The sequence below is a fragment of the Bos mutus genome, chromosome 9 (assembly GCF_027580195.1).
Source record: "Bos mutus isolate GX-2022 chromosome 9, NWIPB_WYAK_1.1, whole genome shotgun sequence".
Taxonomy (NCBI): Eukaryota; Metazoa; Chordata; class Mammalia; order Artiodactyla; family Bovidae; genus Bos; species Bos mutus.
Genome location: NC_091625.1, coordinates 98,167,998 through 98,191,518, shown reverse-complemented (window position 1 = coordinate 98,191,518; position 23,521 = coordinate 98,167,998). Strand labels below are relative to the sequence as shown.

The window sequence follows — 23,521 nt, the reverse complement described above, 5'->3', positions numbered from 1 at the left end:
ATTGGACTTGCTTTCTGATTAAATAGAATTCTCAAAATAACTTTTGTATTGTGATCTCATATTTTATCTTTCCTTGGTATATTTTTTCCCAATGAGCATTCTTTAAAAAGGCCAATTTTGCTTTTGAAAATGTTATTGTTTAAATTGCTTCAGCTGTGTCTGGGCATGTTTGTCCTTTATAGCTGGGTGACCTCAACTCATTAGAGCTCTCCTAATGAGGCCACTGTTTAGTGTCCTGTCTGTTTGTAGATCACTGATATTTCTGTAATTCTTTAGCAGCCAGGTCACCTTGCCTCCTAGCGCACCATCTCGCAAATGTATGTTAGTGCTCACAAACGGAAGGCATCACATAAAACAATGTGGATGAATAAATAATTACCCTCACTACTTAAATAATTCCTCTAAGAAGTGGAAAGCATTGTATCATTATACGCTTCACTTGTTGTTTCATATTAAGGATTCTTATGAGGTGGTTTTTATATAATATGCAGGACAATGGCAAGCCTAAATGGTCACTTCATGTTTTTGACTATGACACCTATACAAATTTCAGTATGAACAGCAGGTATGTACCTGATTAATTTTGAAAATATTGATATTTTGATGCATCTACTGTGTACTAGACAGTGCATTTGACAACGTGAAAGTCAAAGTGTTAGTTGGTCAGTTGTGTCCGACTCCTTGCCACCCCATGAACTGGAGCCTTCCAGGCTCATCTGTCCATGGAATTCTCCAGGCAAGAATTCTGCAGTGGGTTGCCATTTCCTTCTCCAGGGGATCTTCCCAAATCAGGGATCGAACCCATGTCTCCTATGTCTCCTGCATTGGCAAGCAGGTTTTTACCATCTGAGTGGGTATATATTACTTTCTAATGTTATACCCTAAATGACACAGAGAGAAAGATACAAAGCTCTGTAGGAACAGGAGGGGAGGGTGTGGAGAAGACTAGAGTTGAGGGTAGGGAGAGAGAGAAGAATCAAAAGAAGGTCTCAAGACAATTCCTATTGGAAGTGGGTTTTGAAGGTTGCTTTAGGGCTTCGCTGGTGTCTCAAATAAAGAATCCACCTGCAATGCAGAAGACCCAGGTTCTCCTGGGTCAGACCGGGAGGATCTCCTGGAGAAGGGAATGGTTACCCACCTCAGTATTCTTGCCTGGAGGCTATAGTCCATGGGATCGCAAAGACTTGGACACAACCGAGTGACTAACACTCACACTTTAGGCATTTGTTAGTGTGTGAGAATGGGTGTACTTCCAAAGTGAGCAAAGACACACAATTAGAAAAGCACAAGTTCTATAGCACAATCAGTTTGGCTAGAGAATAGGGTGCATGAAGGGAAACAGAAAGAAACTAAGTCAAGACCATAATACACAGCCAGATACCTAACAGGAACCCTTGACTGTCATGCCAAAGAATGGCAAGTAGGCAGAAGCCGGATGGGAGTCCGTCCCTGCAAGATGAAAGTGTGCCAGGTAAGACTGGTGAGCTGAAAGGTTTTTTCTCTCTAAAAACTAAGGTGTGTGTCCTGAGGCAGAAGGAAACAGAAGGTACACTTAATTGAGGTTTCAGAAAACAGGATTTTGGGCTGGCAGAGCATGAAAAAAAAAATTAGGGGAGGGAATTCTGGAAGATAGAGACCTACAGATGAAGTAAACAAAAAAATCTGCATGGAAATTCTGCCTGAGCTGATCTCTAAGGATAACACACCTGAGAGAGATCCCAGTAGGCATGGAAACTGAGCAGAAGTTGGAAGATAAAAGAACTGAAGACGAGAGAACTTAGCCGGCTGTTCACCACAGGGGAGACGAAGTTTAGAGTCTGTGTTTAGCAGGTTAACTGTCCGTTAGAATTAGAACTGACACTCTTTAAAGGAAACAGAGTCCAGAGTCTCCGTAATTTACTAGTCATATTGTCCATGGTAGAATTACAACATTCTGGCCTCTAAGCAACTGTAGTGAAGAGAACACCTCCATCACCACCAGCCTGCAGTAGGCGGGCCGCAGATGTGAGAAACAGAACTTTAAGTCACTTACTGTTCTAAGCTTTTGATTTTGGAGACTGGTTGTTATTTCCACATAACCTAGCCTGCTCTGATTGAAAAAAAAAATTAAAGATTCCCTCTATCATATTAACAGAATTCCCTTCTGTTCTTCAGTTCAGTTCAGTCGCTCAGTCGTGTCTGACTCTTTGCGACCCCATGAATCGCAGCACGCCAGGCCTCCCTGTCCATCACCAACTCCCGGAGTTCACCCAGACTCTCGTCCATCGAGTCAGTGATGCCATCCAGTCATCTCATCCTCTGTCGTCCCCTTCTCCTCCTGCCCCCAATCCCTCCCAGCATCAGAGTCTTTTCCAATGAGTCAACTCTTCGCATGAGGTGGCCAAAGTATTGGAGTTTCAGCCTCAGCATCAGTCCTTCCAATGAACACCCAGGACTGGTCTCCTTTAGGATGGACTGGTTGGATCACCTTCTATTCTTAGTTTGTTTTAAAAATAGAAATGGGTGTTGAATTTTATCAAGTGCTTTTTACCATCATTTGAGATGCTTGATTTTTACCCTTTAATACACAAATATAAATGCCATTAACTGATCCTACCAATGTTAAGCCAATCTTATCTTTCTGAAATAAAACCAAGTTTGCCATGAGATACTAATCATTTTTATATATCAATCGATTCAGTTTGCTAGTAATTTTGTTGAGAAAATTTTCATTAATATTTATGAATGAGATTGTCATGGAAGATTCCTTCTTGTAATTTCTTGTAATGTCCTTGTTGGTAGAAAGTTATGTTGCATCATAAAAGGATATAGAATCTAAATTCTCTATTTTCATCATCTGGGAAAATTTGAGGAAGATTTAAACTATTTTTTCATTAAGTCTTTGGCACAACGAACCAAGCCTTTTATTATCTTTGTATGAGGAATTTTAATTACAAATTTAATTTCTTCACTTGATATACTACCCTATGTACTTTAACTTATTTTTTATTTTTCTAGTGTCAGTTTTGGTAAGTTACATATTCCAAAAACTTAACCATTTAATTGAAATTTCAAAGTTTTAGGGATAAAGTTGTTTATAATCTACTATCAAGATATCCTATCAATGTCTGTAGGACCTAAATAACATTCCCTTTTTCATTTCTGACATTGGCTATTTTTGCCTTTTTTTTTCACTTTTTTATTTATTAACTTTTACAAGTGTTTATCAATTGTATAAATCATGTCAAGAAACCAATCAATGTTTAGTTTTAATGCTCTCACTTACATGACTGTATCCTATTTTTATTTTACTGTGCTTTTATACTAATAATTTATTCTTCCTTTGAATTTCTTTTACTGTTCTCCCTGTCATTTATTGAGAGGGATACTTAATTTACTATTTTCCTTGTTTTTCTTTTTTTATAACATGTTTAAAGCTACATATTTCTTTCTAATCCTATTTTACTATCTCATATGTGTTAAATATTTTAATATATTTTTTGTAATATTTTAATGTAATAATTTTGTATGTTTTTAATATGTAATTTATGTGATATTTTCATCATTATGCAGTTAGAATACTTAATAATTTCATTAGAATTTCTTATCTGACTCACTGGGTATGTAAAAGTACATGTCAATTTCAAAATATATGGGAATGTTTTAGTCATTGCTTTAAAAAAAAGGATCTCTACCATAAATTGCATTTTGGTTATATAACATCCTTCATATGCTTTCCATGCTTTGCTATTTCTTGAGATTTGTTTTATAGCATAGGATATGGCTAGTTTTTATAACTATTCTCTACGTGTCCAAAAAATGTCAGTTGTGGTGGATGCGGCACTGAGCTTTGTGAAGAAGAGAAGACGCTCAGGAGATCCAGATGGGATTCAACTCCTCAGGTCTACCATTTTGCAACTGTATGACATGGACATTTTTCTTCAATTTCACATGCCTCAGTTTTGTCACCTGTGAAGTGAGGTTTATAGTAGCTAGACTGAATAATATGGTTTGAATCCTATCCAGAAAAACCAAGTGCATTGAAGATGTGGTGTATACATACATGATCGAATATTATTCAGCCATAAAACTAATACAATTCTGACATTTGCCAAAACATGAATGGACCTAGAGGATATTATGCTCAAATAAACAGGTCAGAGATAGACATGTACTGTATGTTATCAGTTGTCCATGGAATCTAAAAATAAAACAGAAGCGTGAACATAACAGAGTGGAAACAAACTCACAGATAAAGAGAACAAACCACTGGTTAATAGTGGGGAGAAGGGAGGCGGAGGGGTAAGACAGGTGTGTTGTATTCAGAGAGACAGAGTACATGTATAAAATAAATAAGCTACAAGGATATGCTGTACAGCATAGGGAATAAAGCTAATATTTTGTAACAACTTGAAGAGGAGTATAACCTGTAAAAATATTGAATCACTATGCTGTATATCTGAAACCAAGATAAAATTGTGAATCAGCTATAATTCAATACAAAATTTAAAATGTATAAACCTAAACTTAAATAGGGCTTCCCTGGTGGCTCAGCTGGTAAAGAATCCAGCCTGCAATACGGCAGACCTGGGTTCAATCCCTGGGTTTGGAAGATCCACTGTGTTGGGAAGTTAAATAGAAATAAGGTGAGACTTTAAAAAATAACATAAAACATAAAATACAGAAACCACTGGCTGACAGTAAATTAGAGAGAAAATATAAATGAATACCGTTATCCCCATTTTATAGATGAGGCAACAGTGTTACATGGAGGAAAGCAACTCGCCTCAGGTCATGTGGCAATATGTGGCAGGTTTATAAGCTGGGCAGTCTGATTACACAGAAGCTAGTCACAACTAGTACACCATCCTGTTGATCTATATCCAGGAGTGGGAAAGTCATAAAAGCTAGCAAAAAGGAAGATAATTGGTAACTGAATGAGGGGGAAAAGGATATAATGAGTTAGGAAGGAAAAAAAATACACAGACACCCAAATCCTACAAATCTGTAGTAAATATTCATGGAGAAATAAAAGAGTGGGCATAATGTACTGATAAAAGAAGGGAACAAAATACTATTTAAAAAAAATGAGAATAAGGTAAAATTAGATAATTAACACATTATTCAATCATAGTTCTGGGAGATACAGTCAAGGAAATTCCCCAGGAAGTAGAACTAAGACAGAGTTGGAAAATGTGAGCAAAAGGCTAACAAAATGAGAGAATCAGCCCACAGGGTGTAATGCATTGTAGCAAGAATTACAGCAGAGAAGTAAGAGAGCGTAGAGGGAGAGCGTCATTAAAGGAATAATACATGAAAAGCTTCTAGGGCTGGAAGACATATGTCTCTAAACCGAAATTTCCCAGGACAATGAATGAAAACACAGCCACATCAAAGCCTATCAGCGTGAAGTTTCGCATTACCAGAGATGAAGAGGACAGCCAGGAAGCTCTCCGAGACTGTGCGGAACGAGCCACAGACAAGTGGCTGGAAACAGGTGGCAATCAAGACTTTCAAAGCAGTGTGAGGACCCAGGAGGCAGCAGAGACATGGCCTCAAAATTCTGGATGAAAATGGTTTCAGTGTGGCCAAACTAGTAAGTGTGATGGTAGACTTTTCCGATAAGCAAGGGCTGAAAATATACACATTTCACGTACTCACAGGAAACTTCTGGAAGATGTGCACTTTAAAACACGAGGAAGAAAATAGGGCAAAGAGCTAAGGAAAAAAGAGGTCAAACAGGAAAGAGGAATAAGGAGAAGAGGCAGAAAGTGGGAGGGCGCGAGGGGTAACTCCAGGGACAGAAAGGGAATCGATGAGTTGTCTGATGCTCTGAACACGGGGAAGAGAACGTTCATTTTCTAGATCCTGAGGTATTTGGGAAAAAAAAAAAATATATATATATATCAAGTATATGGGCTTCTCAGGTGGTACACAGGTGAAGAATACACAGTCCAGTGCAGGAGATGCAAGTGACTAGGGTTTGATCCCTGGGTATATGCAAAACAAGCAAACAAAATGAGAGGCAATGATCAATGCTAAGGAAAATAAGTTGCCGAAAGAGAAAATGGAGTCATAGTAATTGTGCAATTTGCAGTGGACGGTTGTTTGCTGTTCAGTCGCTCGGTCGTGTCCAACTCTTTGTGACCCAATGACTGGAGCATGCCAGGCTCCCCTGTCCTTCACCGTCTCCCAGAGTTTTCTCCAATTCATCTCCGTTGAGTCAGTCATGCTATCTAACCATTTCATCCTCTGCCACCTCCTTCTCCTCCTGCCTTCAATCTTTCCCAACATCAGTATCTTTTCCAGTGAGTCGGCTCTTAGCATCAGGTGGCCAAAATTTTGAAGCTTCAGCTTCAGCCTCAGTCCTTCCAACAAATATTCAGGGTTGATTTCCTTTGGGATTGACTAGTTTGACCTCCTTGCAGTCCCAAAGCGCTCTCAAGAGTCTTCTCCAGAACCATAGTTCAAAAGCAACTATGCTATCACAAGACTGAAACAATTGATTACTGATTTATACAAAACTTGTATAAAATGATATTGAAAGGCTAGAGGAAGAAAGGAGGCAAGTTTGGGTAAGAAAGGCAAAGTCTTACCATTATTCCATGTGTGATAGCCCCCACAAGAACCATATTGTTGGAACAATCAGACAGTGGGAACTCTCTCTCCAAGTTTTCAAACCAAAGCTCTTTTCTTGTGATAAGTGATTATTTCTCCTGTGTATTTGTGATCATCATGGATTATTTGATTTTCCTCTTGTCATCTTATTTTATTTATTTTTTTTTTGCATGCTCCTTTGGCTTTTTTTAAACAGTTGTTACCTTATTGACAAGTGTTTCTTTTTTTTTTTCTTAGTACTTCATCTGATGGGCTTCCCTCGTGGCTCAGAGGGTAAAGAATCTGCCTGCAATGCAGGAGACCTGGGTTCAATCCTTGGGCTGGGAATATCGCCTGGAGGAGGGCATGGCAACCCACTGAAGTATTCTTGCCTGGAAAATCCCATGGACAGAGGAGCCTGGCAGGCTACTGTCCATGGGGTCGCAAAGAGTCGGACATGACTGAGCGACTAAGCACAGCACAGCACTTCATCTGATATACCACCTATTTTAATCTATTGATAGATACTTTTAGGGTCTAAAAATCAAATTTTATGTTTATTTAATTAGTCACATCATGAATGAAGCAGTTTTCCAGATTTATTACATATAAGAAAGTGATCATGCACCTGTCTTCTATCAGCTCATTCCCCGACTTGCTCTCAAGCCCAGAGTCTTGCAGCAGGGTCTGAGGAGTTCCAGCATAACCCTGACCCCACAGCCTTGCCTTGACCCCACAGCAACAGCCTCAACTGGGGGCTTGTTAGAAATGTAGTATCTCAGGTCCGCTTCACATCTACTGATTATGGAACCTTCATTATCCTGGGGACTGAAAACAATTCATATGAGCAGTAAAGCAGGAAGTGGTGCTTTAGAAGATAGGCAGTCCCCTTGGTTTGGTAGAGATTGTACATAGATTTTAGGGCCCAAGGTCAGGCCATGGAGGAAGGACTCTTACTGTCTCTCAATCAAGAGGTTTGCTCTTTTTCCGGAAGCACAAAATATCAGTCTAGCAGCTGATTGTTCTTCCAGAACACGATGTCATTACACAGCCCAGAGGGTCATGACAACAGCATCTTTATTGTGAATATTTTTATCAATGTAAATTCATCCTCTTTACACAGATGAAACTTTTCATTAAATTCTACTTTTCTAAAAAAAATTAAAATAACTACTCCTGCCTTCTTTTTCCCCCAACATAGCTTTTAATTTAAATATTTAAGTGTTATTTGCTTTCATATGTAAAGAGAGCTTATATTCAGATTTTGTTTTTCACAAACCAATTTGAAATTTAATTTTCATGGCTGATGTATTTGCTTTCACATTTTAACCTTATTTTGAGCTTTTGGCTCTTAGCACTTCCTTGCCACCTACTCAATTTCCTTCTTTTAAAACAGGCTCTTTAAATACTTTTATCTTCTCCATTGACTCTGAAGGTTTATACCCAGATTCTCTGGATTTTGTTGTTGTTGTTGCCACATTAGATACAAAATAATTATTTGACATTTCATGCAGTTTTGAAACTCTTTTCCATCAACTATTTAAACCTAACTCTACATTTAGTGACTCTTAATGCAACCTGCTTTCCAAACTGTGACATCCTCATTTCTGGATTCTTAACTTGGCTTTACTCTCAGAGTTACAGCACATCCACGGTTACCTTCTGTATGAAGGACAGGTGGGCATTATGTTCATGGAGTCCCTCAGTCTTCTTCTCCTTCTCCTTCTTTTTTTTTAAACCAGTTTTCATTCAGTTTATTACATCATGCCTTTTTACTCAGATGAGTAAATGCACATAAGTTATTTCTCCTCCACTTCTCATTGCTCTCTGGAATGTACTCTTACAAAAATCGCTTAGCCCGTGCTATTGATATTTCTTTGTGTGTACCATTTCCCCCCCTCTCCGGATGTTTTTCTTTGTAATGAACCTTTTCTACCTGCAAAACACGGGCCACTTTTTATCTCTGAAAGCGTCTTTCCATCCCCCGTCACTACCATCCCTTTTCCTGTTGTTTTGGCGACCCCCTGGGGACGCCCTGTAACTCTGAGCTCCTGCTGGGGTCCGCTGTTCTCCACTTTACACTCTTTCCTCGCGTTGCTCGTCACCCTTGTCTTTGCTAAGGGTGGTTCTCAAGGCGGTGGTCTGCGCGTACTGCTGCATGTTGCGCGGTGATGATTTTCCGTGCCCCTGTGGGGAATGCTGATTCTGCTGTAATGTTTTCAGTTTTCCTTTTCTCACTCAGCATTGGCTTATTTTCATGTAAGTCTGGCCTCCTCTTGTGAATTTCTCCCTTATCTTCCTGAATCCTGAGGATGTCAAACATATTTGTACAAGTTTCTTCTGGATCCTAGACAAAATGCTGTTGAGGTATTGTTTTTTTTCCTGTGATAATTCATATTTTCTTCCCCGTGTGTAGCAACTTGTTTTGAATGGCCCCCGTGCGGCTGGGTTATTGTTACTGTTCTTGCTTTGGTTGAAGAGAGAGAGTTCTCAACGCTGAGTCTGCAGGTTGGTCTTGGAGCTTCCTGGTCCCCCACTGCTAGGGGAATCCCCTTCCGCATTCGCGAGGCAAAGTTTCCAGTGACTTCTTCCTGGGATTGCTCTGCTGGATTCGGATGGATTTATGTTCTCTTCACTGGGTGGAGTGTACGGAAGTCTACAGTGCACAGTCTGGATTGCTCAGAGTCCCTCCCACTTTATCCTTGCCTATGACGTTTTGATGTTGCTTTCAGCAATCAATGCTCCATTGCCAACACCAAATAGTCTATACTGGGGATTTTTTTTGTACTTTTTGACCCAGAATAACTCAAGAAGGTAGAAAAGAGACAATGAGAGGGGGAAGGGGAACACCCATAGTGATGCCATAAAGCATCATAAAGGGAGCAAGGTATTAAGGGAATGTCCACTGTTCCTGTTATTACTTGATCCACTTGGGGTCTTGAGCCAAGAAAAAAAGAAGACAGTGAAATGTCTTCTTATCCCTTTCTATATTAGAAATCGTAGAGACACTGAATGTGTCCATTTCTCTTTACAGTATTATCAACCTTTTATTTAGTTGAAATAAACCCCAGTTTCTAGAAATACATAGGCAGGTAATCCCATTTACAGCTTCACAGGGAGTTTATATATTTTGCTTTGCCTTCAGAAATATTCATTATCTCTGAATTAGAATTCAAGAAAAGCTGTTAAAGAACTTCTAGCTGATGGTGGTGGTAAGGTTAACTTTTGCCCCTGGAATGAGTCAAAATCTTCCTAGTAGTGTGGTCTGAAAATAAGGTACATACGGCCGTGATAAGTTACGCCAGTTAGGTGCATCAGCCTGCCTCTGGTTCAACGAGCTTCCTTCCAGGGTTCAACCTGAAACATGTAGCTTACGTACGTAATGCTTTTCACACTGTGCTGGAACCGTGCGTGACCTTGCATAGTTAGTCACTGTTCTTTGCTGAGAGAAGTCTGCCTTTCAGTGAAGCGGACAAATTGAGAAGAAGCAAGCTGAGTGAGATTTCAGGGTCAGTGTGTAATAGCAGAAGCCCAGGATGGCAAACAAGGATATCTCCTGAGATAGATTTTCATTGCTTCTGGAACCTTGAATGATCAAATCCATGCATATTAATAGTTACGTGCTGTTGTTTGGTGGCTAACTTGTGTCTAACTGCTTGAAACCCCATGGACTGTGAGCCCGCTGGGCACCTCTGTCCATTGGATTCTCCAGGCAAGAATACTGGAACAAGTTGCCATTTCCACCTCGAGGGGATCTTCCCGACCCAGGGATGGAACCTGAGTCTCGAGTGTGTTGGCAGGTGGATTCTCTACCGCTGAAAGTGACTGTTCCCTGACAGGTCGCGTTTACTGCGTTCTTCAAGTTTTCACTCATCAGTAAATGACCTCTAGGGTGTGGCCATGTACTTAGAACACACCACTTCTCTCTTAACTCACTGAAGTATTTTCAAAACACTTAGATCAAACAAGATTGAAAATCCTTTCACCTTGGCCTACAATATGCTATTTTGGGATGTTTTATTTGTAAATGGTATAATCAAAGTATTACTTAGAAACTCTCTTTCTGCCCTTCAGCGTTTTCATCAGGGCTATGAGGAGGAGACTGCTGAGGAGGCAGAGATCCCAACGTGAACAGTTTATTGTCAAGAAAGAACAGATTTTGTAAATTGCAGCCGTTCTGATGGGTGCAGGAGAAAAGGATAATGTACTTTCAAGATAGTTCCTGGGTAGAATGTTCTGGGCCTTTTGTGTTTATCAATGAAACTGGTACATCATTTTTAGAAGAAGCATTTCAACTAGGATTTAACATATTTAAAAATCATGACTTGTTGGAAAGAATAAATCACTTCTGGAAAAGGTTTCAATATAACTCAGGATTATATATCCTTCCAGAAGGCCTTTAAAGATCAGCCCCTTCACTCAGCTGATGCATGGGTGGAAACGAAAATTGGTTTTTAATAAAGTTGGCTCAGACAGTAAAGAATCTGCCTGCGATGTGGGAGACTGGATTCAATCCCTGGACTGGGAAGATCCCCTGGAGAAGGGAACGGCAACCCACTCCAGTATTCTTGCCTGAAGAATCCCATGGACAGAGGAGCCTGGCGGGTTACAGTCCATGGGGCTGCAAAGAGTCAGATGCAACAGAGTGACTAACGCTTTCTTTTGGAGAGTGGTTCTTCCGTCCGCACTGCGTCCACAGCAGGCCGCACTGCCCTCTTGTTTGGCTTCACTTTCTATGTATTGGTGGAAATTGGGAGTGGTCAGTCACGGATCTCTTAGAGAAAGACACGAGAGCAAGTTTTTAAGCTGACTTGATTTAAGCAGTGATGGAAGCACTGCCCCCAAATAGGGAATTCTAATGCCACTTTAGTGAAATCAATAAAACAGTGGCCATGGGTCAGATTAAGTAATCCAGACTGTGGGAAATAAACGACCCTGTCCTGAACTATCTTGTTCTTGTTTCTGTCAAACCACACGGCAAGACTTACGCCTGAGACAGTGAGGGGGTGAGGGGTGCCCTGTATCCAGGAGACCAGGCAGGCATCCTGCCCATCAACCTGGGCAGCGGTCCATCCTGGAGCCGCGAGTGAGTGGAACTAGGGGTGGGGAAGCATGGACTTGCTCATTCCGTGTGCCATGGGGCGGCCAGGCCCAGATCCAGTGGGTGAAATGCCTGGGGCAGCCCTGGCTGGGCAGGGGTGGGCTTTCCTCTGCCCCTGAGCTGCTCAGGGGCACCGACCCCTGCTTTCACTCAGCAGCACTGCCAAAAGCTGGAGTATCCGCAGTCGGGCAGGTCGGCAGCCGAGGGGCCTGCGGGGGCCGGGCCTGGCCACTGGGACTTGAGGAACCCTGATGGGACACGTTAGGAGATCTGGAGTTTCTGGCCCTGAAAGTCGGTTTATAAAAATTCCTGCAAAACCTGGGGATAAACCTCAGTCTGTTGGGTTTTATTGCTTAATTAGCGAGTTGTCAGTAAGTGGCAGCATATAAACTGAATGATACTTTTTTTCACCTGTTCACTTACTTTTTATCGGGATAATGAGCTGTGGAATGACAGGAAGAATCTTGTTCCCCCCGTGTTCCAGCATGTCGTGGATTCCTTGCCGAGCGAAAAACTCATAGGGAAATGTCATTTCACAGAGCCCATCAAAAAACAGAGGCAGATAATGATGGTAATCCAGCTTCTCAATTTCTACCTGAAAGGAGAGAGAGAGAGAAAAAAAAAAAAGTCATGTGAAAACAAAAGTCAGGCAAAGCGTGGCTGGGCCAGCTGAGAAGCTGTCACCAACTTAGGAGAAGTAAGGTCGTCAGAACTTCAGGAAGGTTTTCTTAACCAGCTCATCTAATGACTGGAAGTATGCTGCCCTGTCTGTAATCTAGAAATGAGGTTAAAATCATCACTATTTAAATCTTACCAGATTAAAATCATCATCTACATTGGGAGCATTTTAGTATTTTGCGGGGGAGGGGGGGTCCTAGGTTAATTTTTTTTCACCATTTGGCACAAAGGCAATACTGAAAAGGGGTTCAAGAAGTCCATGGTATATATACTGAAAAGATTTAAAATGGGGGGAAAAAACAGCTGAGAAGAAAGAGATTAGCATCTGAATTTCTAAAAACAAGAATCTAATTGCACATTAATATATCTTATGAGATATGTCTTTTCAGGACCTGGAAAATATGAAAGTGAGGGGTAAAATATGATCTCATGGACGTCTCCTGGAGCTGGATGTCAAGAAGAATGTTGGGGCCTTCGAGAAAAAATGGGCAAGACAGACATGGGGCTGAACTTAAATAGACCATTGACACATGGAAATTAAAATATTCCAAATCTCCCCTCTGTTTCTTCTGGGGGCAGAGATATATCTCTTTTCCACCTCTATATACTTCACTCTCAATAATGTCTACATGACCTCCTGTCCAGACCTTTGCAGTTGTATCAAGCACCAAAAGGAACGGGAACAAAAGTTCCAGAAGAGAGAAAAGAGATGGTGCGCTGGGAGCCGTTCACGCGTAGATTTGATCTACTGCGTGGCGTATCCGTGACCCGACTTAGTACCGCAGGTGACAGACGGGGTGGTGAGATCACGGATGGACAGACGCCAATAGACTAGGATTGTGGGTATAACACACCTACAGGCAAAGGATGCAGTGTTCCCACGAAGAGGTGCAAATTTCCCCAGTTTCCAAGTCCTTATGAAAACACCCAGCTTCCAATTATCACTGTAAGTAAGTGAGGATTCCATCAGGACCTCAGAGAAACCCTTTTACATTAGGAAGTTTTCAGAGCCTCCAGTTCTTGCCCAGAATTCTGGAGTGTCTATCCTGCCTGCCCCTGGTGTGAATAACAGATAACTCCTCCACACTTCTGAGTGCTTACCGTGAGTCTGGGTGAATCAAAAGTTCTCAAATTTCCCAAGTGGGAGGTCTGTCTCCAGACTGCTCGTGAATTACCCGGCTAACCAAGGAAGTAAGCACTCAAGATTTGAATGTTCATGTCCTTTTGGAAGTAGGGCTTGGAAAATAAATCCTAAATGGAGGTATATACAGATGTAAATTTTACTTGGTATTGCTTGGAAGATTGTAAAATTTGCTTTATTCATAGTCAAAGTTAATGAAGTTTGTATTTGTATACTAAACTTCTCAAGGATTTTTGTGTATTTGAAAATATTTTAGAGTGCTGTTTTTCACAATTAAAAAAAATCAATGCATCATTCAGCTCCAAAAAGTACAGTGTTGTTGTCTACAGTTTTACCTGTAACCTAATTTTATAATGTGTCACCTGTACTATATTTTTTTAATTTTTTGCTAAGTCTTTTTAAACCCCATTGTTGCTTTTTACATATCTCTTATAAAGGAGCAAATCATTACATTTTGTACTTTAGTATGAGCTAAGACTTTGTATTTTAATATGTCTGGTTAATGTCTGTCGTCTTAATTTTTGATCTCTGAATGTTACTTTTCACTTACTTTTTCCTTTCAATTTTGTAGTTTCGTTATATGGACTGTTTTATTTACATTTTGGTGTGTGATGTCTTTAAACATAAAATAGCCTGTATAAATATTTCATTGCATCTATGTTACAGCTTTCTCTAACATTTAAAAAATGTATTTATCTTATTGAAGTGAGTTAAAAATACCCTACTAAGATAACTGACATGCCCATTTTTCCTTGGAATTTTGTTGATTTTTTTTTTTTTTTTTATGATTTGGAGCAACGACTCCAACATCAACAATAGCACCAATAAAAATGTCATTTTATGGTACCAGACACTACTGTGAATACTTACGTGTATTAGTTCACTTAATCCTCATAACATGCTCTGTCTCTCAGTCACGTCTGACTCTTTGCGATCCCCTGGACTGTAGCCCTCCAGGCTCCTCCGTCCATGGGATTCTCAAGGCAAGAATACTGGAGTGAGTAGCCATTTCCTCCTCCAGGGGATCTGCCTGACCCAGGGACCGAACTTGTCTCCCACGTCTCCTGCACTGAGGGTCAATTTTTTACCACTGAGCTGGCTGGGAGGACCAACAGCTGTACGAGGTAGGTGGGATTGGCATCTCAATTTTCAATACGAGGAAACTGAGGCACAGAGAGGCTTAATAACTTGCCTAAGGTTTGCAGCTAGTTAGCGATAGAACTGGGATCCAAACGCGAGCAGGCTGGCTGCAGGACATGATACTACTTCTTGGGCTTTGTGTATCAAAGTTCAGCATTATTATAATCTCCCTTTATCCTCTTGTCTCTGTCTTCTTTATCATTATTAATGCAGTTTGTCTTAGTCTAATTAAATAATAATTTTGCTATTGCTAGTTTACTATACCTTTTTCTATCCTTTTACTTTCTTCCTCCTGTGATATTATACTTATATAACATGTAGCATTATATATAAATATATATTATATATATATGGGGTTGATGATAAGCTTTTATTTTTATTCTATTTAGATTTTTTATTGGAGCCCAGTTGCTTCAGCACGCTGTGTAGTTTCTACTGAATACGCCAGCAAAGTGAATCCGCCATACGTATACATGTATCCCTTCTTTTTTGGATTTCCTTCCCATTTAAGTCACCATCAAGCTGCAGCAGAGCGATGAGAAGAATTCCCTGTATTTTAAGAGCATCTTTTCTAAGTACCTCATAGTTGCATTTGTTTTTTTCCTCTCCTGTTTTACATTGCATATTCAAATGACAAATTTCAAGGATGCACATGATTTCGAAAGTTTTAAAAAAGAAAGAAAAGCAAAGGGAGAAGGGATAGGGAAAGAAAAGAAAAGAGAGCATCTGAAAGACAGCAACCCTGAGTGAAAGGCTGAGAGAGATTGAGGAAGAAAATGATGATCTCCACGTCTTTAACTCCTCTTAGCACGGATGGTACACAGTCTGCCTGCAATGTGGGAGACCCGGGTTCGATCCCTGGGTCGGGAACATCCCCTGGAGAAGGCAATGGCACCCCACTCTTGCCTGAAAAATCCCATGGACAGAGAAACCTGGCAGGCTACAGTCCCTGGGGTCACAAAGAGTCGGACACGACTGAGCGACTTCACTTTGAGCACATTGATCCCAGCAGTACCTTCATATCAGAAATTCTCCTCTTGGAAGTTCTTCTTCTGGCCTGTTTATCAATTATTTGGCCTGTCTATTTCACTAAGATCTATTGTCTTAATAATGCAATAACAACTTGCCATCCTGTTTTGAGGATGGAAACTTCTTAAAACTCTAGACATGTTGCTACTTGCCACAGGGTGATTTTTTACACATAACTTTCTTTCCTGTTTACATATCTTCTAAGGTTTCTTCTTTATCATTAGAACATTGTTGCCGTCGATGAATTTGGCCTAGGCCTTAGGAAACATTCTTACATTCCATTTGCAATCAGGAACTCTGTGTATTTCTTTTGGTTTGAAATGATGTATCTGACTTGGCTCTACTGTATTTTTCTTTTTATCTGAAGAGTTCCTTCTCATTACCACACAACCGTCACACTGTTTTCCACAATAAAGGTGTCTGTGCTTCTTTACTCTCCTTCTCGCTTCAACCCACTTCCCTACGGCTTCGCTGCTCTTACTTTTACCCAGGTCCCTGGTGACCTTCACTCTGCCCAGTGCTCCGGTCCCTTTGCGGCTCTCATCAGCATGGCACAGTTGATCTCGTGACGATGCCTTCCCCAGGCCTCCTGACAGCGTGCCCTTATCATTGGGGTTCATCCTTGATTTCCTTCCTTCAAATTCTGCATCCAATCCATCAGAAGGTAGATTGATTCTATCTCCAAACAGATGCTTAGTTCACTCACTTCTCCACTGTTTTATTTACTACCCGCTTAGCCTAAGCCACCAACCTTCCTTACCTGGATTACTGCAACAGCCTCTAATTAATCTTCTCTTTGGGCTTTTCCTTCCTGCTTCCTTTCTCTGCACATGTGGGTCTTGACCTGCTGTAGTCCTGACCGAGGCGCCGCCAGGGCCTCCCTGACCGGTTGTTCCCGTCCCTCCACACCGCCCTTCTGCAGCTCTGTTCCCTGGACAGATGATGCCTTTCTTTCCCCTCTCCTTCCTCCTAGAGACACTCTCTGAATGCACCCTTCCCTTCCTTTCCAGACCTCTCAGTCGCTGACCACTCCCTTTCATCCAGATTTCAGTTCACCGAGGCCCTCTTACCACTGCCTACTGCTCTGCTTGATTTTTTTGTGTGGCTTTTATCATTTATTCATCGCAGTTTCTTAAGTTCCGTTGTGTGGGGGGCTTGTCATTGCCTAGAAGGGTGTTTGGCACATAATAGGTGAATACTCAGTAAGCAAGTGTTTGAATTTTAATTCTGACCTTTTGAATCTGTCCTCTGGGTTAACTCTTTGAGAAGCATACTCAGCTGCGGAACAAAGGCTAGATGATGAATGACTATATCTGGAGCTGAGGGTGGGAACCACGGCAGAGTGCACGGAGGCGCTGGTGTCCACCGCTGACCCTGTGACGCGAGGAAGCACGTACATTTCTATACCCTTAGGTATCCTACAAATAAAATGCCAGGTTTCCTCCATTAAGACTGCAGCGATTATTTCTATTTCAGCAACTTTGTGAGTATTTTAATAGACAATCAGCACAGGGTTCTCGCTGCTTCTCATTTCACTAGAAATCATTTAGGGTTTAATAATATGCTGTTCTGTTTACCTTTAAAACTTTAGAAGGAAAAGTTTCTGTTTTTCACAGTATCATCAGAAACAAACATATTAATGTGGCTCTATAATTAATATGTTGGAACAACACAAGATCTTTCTAAAATATCTAGATATTGAGAATAATGCAAGATTAAAACAAACTAGACATAAATTAGTAGATCTCTTATATATCTTTGCATGTATATTTGCCACATGACAACTACTATCCTTTAGAGGTCTTTTAAATTGCTGGCTTCTTTTATTCATTTAAACTTACAAAAGATAATTTTTACCATTCATGAAGCAGTAAACCTTTTTCAGTTATATAAATTAGTTTTCTTTTAAGATAACTTCTTCATAACAGATAAATTATAATTTATGTTTCTTTACTATTACTGTAAAAATAGTAACTTTCAAACTACTATAAAATTTGGGAATTTTTCTTGAAAGTTTATTCAAGAACTCTAGAATTCAAAGAAAGCCGTTTGAAATGAGACAAAGAACAAGGGCTGTTTTGAACATATCAGATAAAATTTCATGGTAAAATATTGATTGATGACAGCTTGGATATTACGTCGAGAAATATCAAGTATTTTACTCACAGAATTTCTCTCTTTTAAATTCATGTTTTATAACTTTTTAAAGATCACATAGAACCTACAAGTTGATCCCTAAATCTTACAGTGACCTTTAGTCAAAAGCACTACAATTCTAACTTCACCTCTGCTATCAAATATGCTTTTCTTTTTTATCTTCATAACAAATATGCAAGGAAGTAATGCTGCACTGAAAGATCAGAAAACCAATGAGGTCATGAGTCTCATTAAAAAAAAAAAAAACTCAAATCAAAAACTTACTCTTACACTTTCCATACCCTTGCTTCAATTAGCAAATGAAGTATCATTAATAGTATCTGTTATTACGAGTCCTATGGTAATAACCGAGAATCTTGCTTAGAATCACAAAAATCTGAAAAGGTGTACTTATCTATTAATGTATTATGACCTCATCTAGACTTCTTATGACATTTCTAACATAAAGATTTACCTTACTATTTTCAAGCCTAAAGGCAACTGTTAAACTGCTACAAGAGATCTTACAAATAAGCATTGTTTACAGACGATATTGGAGAAGTAAATGGCAACCCACTCCAGTCTTCTTGCCTGGAGAATCCCATGGACAGAGGGGCCAGGCGGGCTACAGTCCATGGGGTCACAAAGAGTTCGACATGACTGAGCAACTAACACAGATGATAGACATAACATATTTCAAACTCAGACGCACTTCTCTTTTTCAAATGTGTGTGGATGTGTTTGTGACGAAGAACCCCTGGTGGCTCAGATGGTAAAGAATCCGCCTGCAATGCAGAAGCTGGGTTCGATCTCTGGGTTGGGAAGATCTCCTGGAGAAAGCAATGGCAACCACTCCACTATTCCTGCCTGGAGAATCCCACGGATGGAGGAGTTGGCAGTCTACAGTCCATGGGGTCACAAAGAGTCAGAGACAGCTGAGTGACTAATGCTTTCACTACATTTTCTCAATGATACCAAATATATAGCTAAAATCCTGTATTAGTACATGATTAAAAAAGTAAGACTTTTAACGTGAAAAATGTTCTTTAGTGTTAAAAAGGAAATTTCACACAGGATGGATAATGTGGATCCCTACACTGTTATAAAGTCTAAAAAAACCCAAAATGTGTTGTATTTGAAGTTGAAGTTAGGAAACCCTCAGATGCTAAAGACAAAAACCAGAGTCACAGAGATGATAGTGTCCGACCCTAGGTTGTATCAGACACAGATCACATCATAAGACTGAGAATGAGCTTTTAAAATCTCAAGAGTTAGGAAAAGAGAGCATTTGGCAAGAGAAGGGAGTTAGGCTGAAACTCCTGCACTCACTGGAACCCTTTAAGTGCTGTCTCACTTGTGAAAAGCGGACCAGAAACTCTTTCCACAAATTTGTGGAAATAAGAAGTTTAATGTTTGACAAAGCTCTTGCTGGGAAAAACTTCACTTGAGAAACAGAAACCCAAAGGAATTAAGCAATTAACCAAAGAAGTCAAGGAATTAAGGGGGAAAAAAATGTTTTCAGACCATGGAAAGGAAACTTCTGGGCTCAGATAAAAGCAAATTGCGGAAGTGTTAATATTTGCTTAACAGAAAATATATACTATCATTAACCTTAAAATTCAATAGCAGTTTGAAGAATAGACTGGTTCCAGATTAAAAGAGAATAGGGGTCTGGATCACAGAACTGAGGGGCCAACACAGAATTAGCACAGGGGTGAGGCAATGGAAAAGGTACAGATAAATCCCAACTCAAGATGCTCCCACATTTGACTCATGGGACTTCAGAGGATGGAGTATGGAGAAAGGGGGGTTTGGAGCCATAATGGTGGAGACTCATTCAAAATCAAATAAAAGTGTGAATTTTCAGATGGAACATGCATGTCTAGACACCTTTTTGATAAAAACTATAAAACTCCAAAGTCAAGGAAAAGATTTAAAAGCACCTAGAAACAAAAGGCAGATTATAGATAAAGGACTGAAATTAGACTTAAATTACATGTCTAACTAATAAAATAGAGGCCAGGAGGCAGGGTAAAAAAAGGCAGATCATAGATAAAGGACTGAAATTAGACTTAACTTACATGTCTTACTAATGAAATAGAAGCCAAGAGGCAGAGTAAGAATGTTTCAATGTGCTGAAAGGTTTCAGTAATTGTTAATCTTGAACACAGTACTCAGCTAAATCACCATTTAAAAATAAAACCAAATTAAATGTATTTGGCCAAGACACAGACCGAAAGGTTTGTTGTTGTTTGTTTGGATTTTGTTGTTGCTGTTATTTTAACCCAAGGGTTATCCCTTCAACCAAAGGATAGAATTTATTAAACACTGGAGTGAACTGAGGACAAAGAAGAGATGGAAGAGATAATAGTGTACATTTTTAAAAAACACTGACAAGACTAAATAAACACTGACTATAAAAATACAAAAATCATTAATTACAGTGATTTAAAGGTGGATCTGCAGACACTAGGAGGGAGAAATAAAGATGATGAGAGAAAAGTGACCTGCCTCAGAGTAAGGCCTTTGCATTGACAGGGATGAGGATAAAATGATTAACCTTAGACTTAATTCAGCATATTAAAGTGCAAAGATACACATGGAAAGAATAGAAATAAAATTAACTTTCAAAAGCAAGAGCATCAGTTCAGTTCAGTTCAGTCACTCAGTCGTGTCCGACTCTTTGCGACCCCATGAATCGCAGCACGCCAGGCCTCCCTGTCCATCACCAACTCCTGGAGTTCACTCAGACTCATGTCCATCGAGTCAGTGATGCCATCCAGCCATCTCATCCTCTGGCGTCCCCTTCTCCTCCTGCCCCCAATCCCTCCCAGCATCAGGGTCTTTTCCAATGAGTCAACTCTTCACATGAGGTGGCCAAAGTACTGGAGTTTCAGCTTTAGCATAAAGCTCTATTAACATTACAGAAGGCTGACTGAACATCCCAGCTGCCTCCACGAGAAAACATGAAGAGAAGAAAATATGTGGGATGAATCCAAGTAGATAAATAATCATAGTAAATGTAAACAGATTACATTCTCTAGTTAAAAGATTCTAAAGAGAGGGAAAATATACTTCAGCTACAAATTTGTTTATAAGAGGTATACTCAAAATATAATGTCAGAAAAAGATGGAAAATAAAGGTACAGTAAAACATATAATAAGTGTGATACAGGAGAAATTCCTGGAAGAGAAACTGTATTTGCAGTATTTATGTATTTTGCCAAGTGGTGCTTCATAGGGATGATACTAAATTATATTCCCTGTTTCTTCATTGCCTATCCAAAGAGAAAGTCAACAAACTTTGATTTTTGACAGTATTATAGGCAAAATAAAGAAGGTTGAGTGCTGAAGAATTGATGCTTTTGAACTGTGGTGTTGGAGAAGACTCTTGAGAGTCCCTTGGACTGCAAGGAGATCCAATCAGTCCATCCTAAAGGAGATCAGTACTAAAGATTCATTGGAAGGACTGATGCTGAAGCTGAAGCTCCAATACTTTGGCCACCTGATGAGAAGAACCAACTCACTGGAAAAGCCCCTGATGCTGGGAAAGATTGAGGGCAGCAGGAGAAGGGGGTGACAGACAATGAGATGGTTGGATGGCATCAGCAAATCAACTGACATGAGTTTGAGCAAACTCGGGAGATAGTGAAGGACAGGGAACCCTGGCATGCTGCAGTTCATGGGGTTGCAAAGAGTCAGACATGACTTAGTGACTGAATAACAACAACAAATAGGTAAATGTTATTTTTCTGTTATTTTAACCTGTATTTCTTCTACTGTGAGAATAATCACATTTTAAAGATATTTTTGAAAATCATTTTTATGTCATTTTATGTGAATTGTACTTTCACATTGTTGGCCATTTTTTTTTTAAAGCTTACATTGAACTTTTTCTTTAGGAGCTCGTTTATATTATGGGGATTTATCCTTTATGTATGATAGGAGTTTCAATTTTTTGAAGACTTTTTTGTTTTAGAATTTATTAATTTTTTTATGGATTCTGAAGTTTGAGTCATCATTAGAAAAGTTTTCCTCCATTCCGTAGCAGAAAGAATAGAAACAATTAGAAAAGATAATTTATAATTGTTTATAGTACTTTATGATTTTTTTCCCTTATATTTAAGTCATCAAAGCATTTGTAACTTTTCTTGGTATGGTGTGAAGTATGCTTCCAGTGGCAACTTTTTTCCAGTGGCCACCTAGTTGTTCCACCATATTTATTTACTTCTTGACTTTCTATTCTATTGCACTGATCTTTTTTTAATTTTTATTCATGAACCAATATTATTTTAATTATCACAATTGTTTAATAGATTTTAATATGTCAAGGCTCCCCTGTTATTACCTTTCCTTTTCTGTTTTTCTGTTATCATAATTTACTTTTCAATATGAAGTTTAGACCATAAATTTTAGACACAGGTTTACTTAAAGGATATATAATATAAAAACTTGCCTTCAATAATTAGATAAAACACATTCTTTACAAGCACGGGCTTCCCTTGTGGCTCAGCTGGTAAAGAATCTGCCTGCAGTGCGGGAGACCTGGGTTCAATCCCTGGGTTGGGAACATCCCCTGCAGAAGGGAACAGCTACCCACTCCAGTATTCTGGCCTGGAGAATTCTGTGGACTGTGTAGTCCATGGGGTCACAAACAGCTAGACAGGACTGAGTGACTAAGCACACTTGAGACAGTTTAGAAAACTAAATGAACACTAAGCCATAAAGTAAGTCTCAAGAAATTCCGAAATACCTATGTTGCTGCTGCTGCTGCTGCTGCTAAGTCGCTTCAGTCGTGTCCGACTCTGTGCGACCCCACAGACGGCAGCCCACCAGGCTCCTCCGTCCCTGGGATTCTCCAGGCAAGAACACTGGAGTGGGTTGCCATTTCCTTCTCCAATAAATGAAAGTGAAAAGTGATGTGTTAAATTTTTTGAAGAAAATTAAATAACAAATCATTAACTAAAAGACAGCCAAGCTTTTAACTTCCATATATTTGGAGATTTACACTTTTAAATTACTCATAGATCAAAGGGAAAAATCCTTATAGAAATAACAGCATGTTAAGAATTGAATTACAATGAGACTACTTAACCTTAAAAGAACAGAAAAATGCCCATTTATACAGACTCCTTTAGAGAATAAAGAATAAAGGAAAACTACACAGCTCACTATATAAGGCCATCATAACCTTGCCACTAGAATCAAATAGCTACAGTCTAATCTCACTGAATCAAAAATAAAACAACAGGCAAATTGAATTCAATAGCATGTTAAAAAGTATGACCAAACTGGCTGTGTTACAATAACATCAGAATATTTCAACATCATGTTTAAATTTTTAAAGGATGAAAAATAAGATCATTTTAATGGATGCAGATAAAACACTTGATAAAATCATTCATTAAAAAATAAAAACACTATTTTACTGCAGTAAAAATAAAAAATAAAAACCCTGTAGGAAAAACCTACAGCAAATATCCTACTTTATGGTGAAACTTTAGGAATATTTAAATTATGGAAAAGTCCACTGAATCCCTTAGAAAAGAAACAAGATTGTTAAACATCATCACTATTCAGCATTGTCCTGGAAATTCAAGCTAATGCTGAAAATAAAATACATATAAAGACTGGTGGGGAAAAAAGGTCTCGTTGTTTGAGGATGTTATACTTATCCACATAGTATACCCAGAGAATCTACAAGCAAGTATAATTAGTAA

General features: G+C 39.4%; 1 protein-coding gene across 1 annotated transcript in view; it reads right to left on the bottom strand.

Moving 5' to 3' along the window:
- Positions 1-23,521, bottom strand: part of PACRG (parkin coregulated) — a 528,342-nt gene that overhangs the window by 250,824 nt on the left and 253,997 nt on the right. Inside the window, exon 3 of the mRNA XM_005894853.2 lies at positions 12,101-12,272. Within this exon, the coding sequence (XP_005894915.2) occupies positions 12,101-12,272 (172 nt within the window). The remainder of the gene's footprint in view (positions 1-12,100; positions 12,273-23,521) is intronic.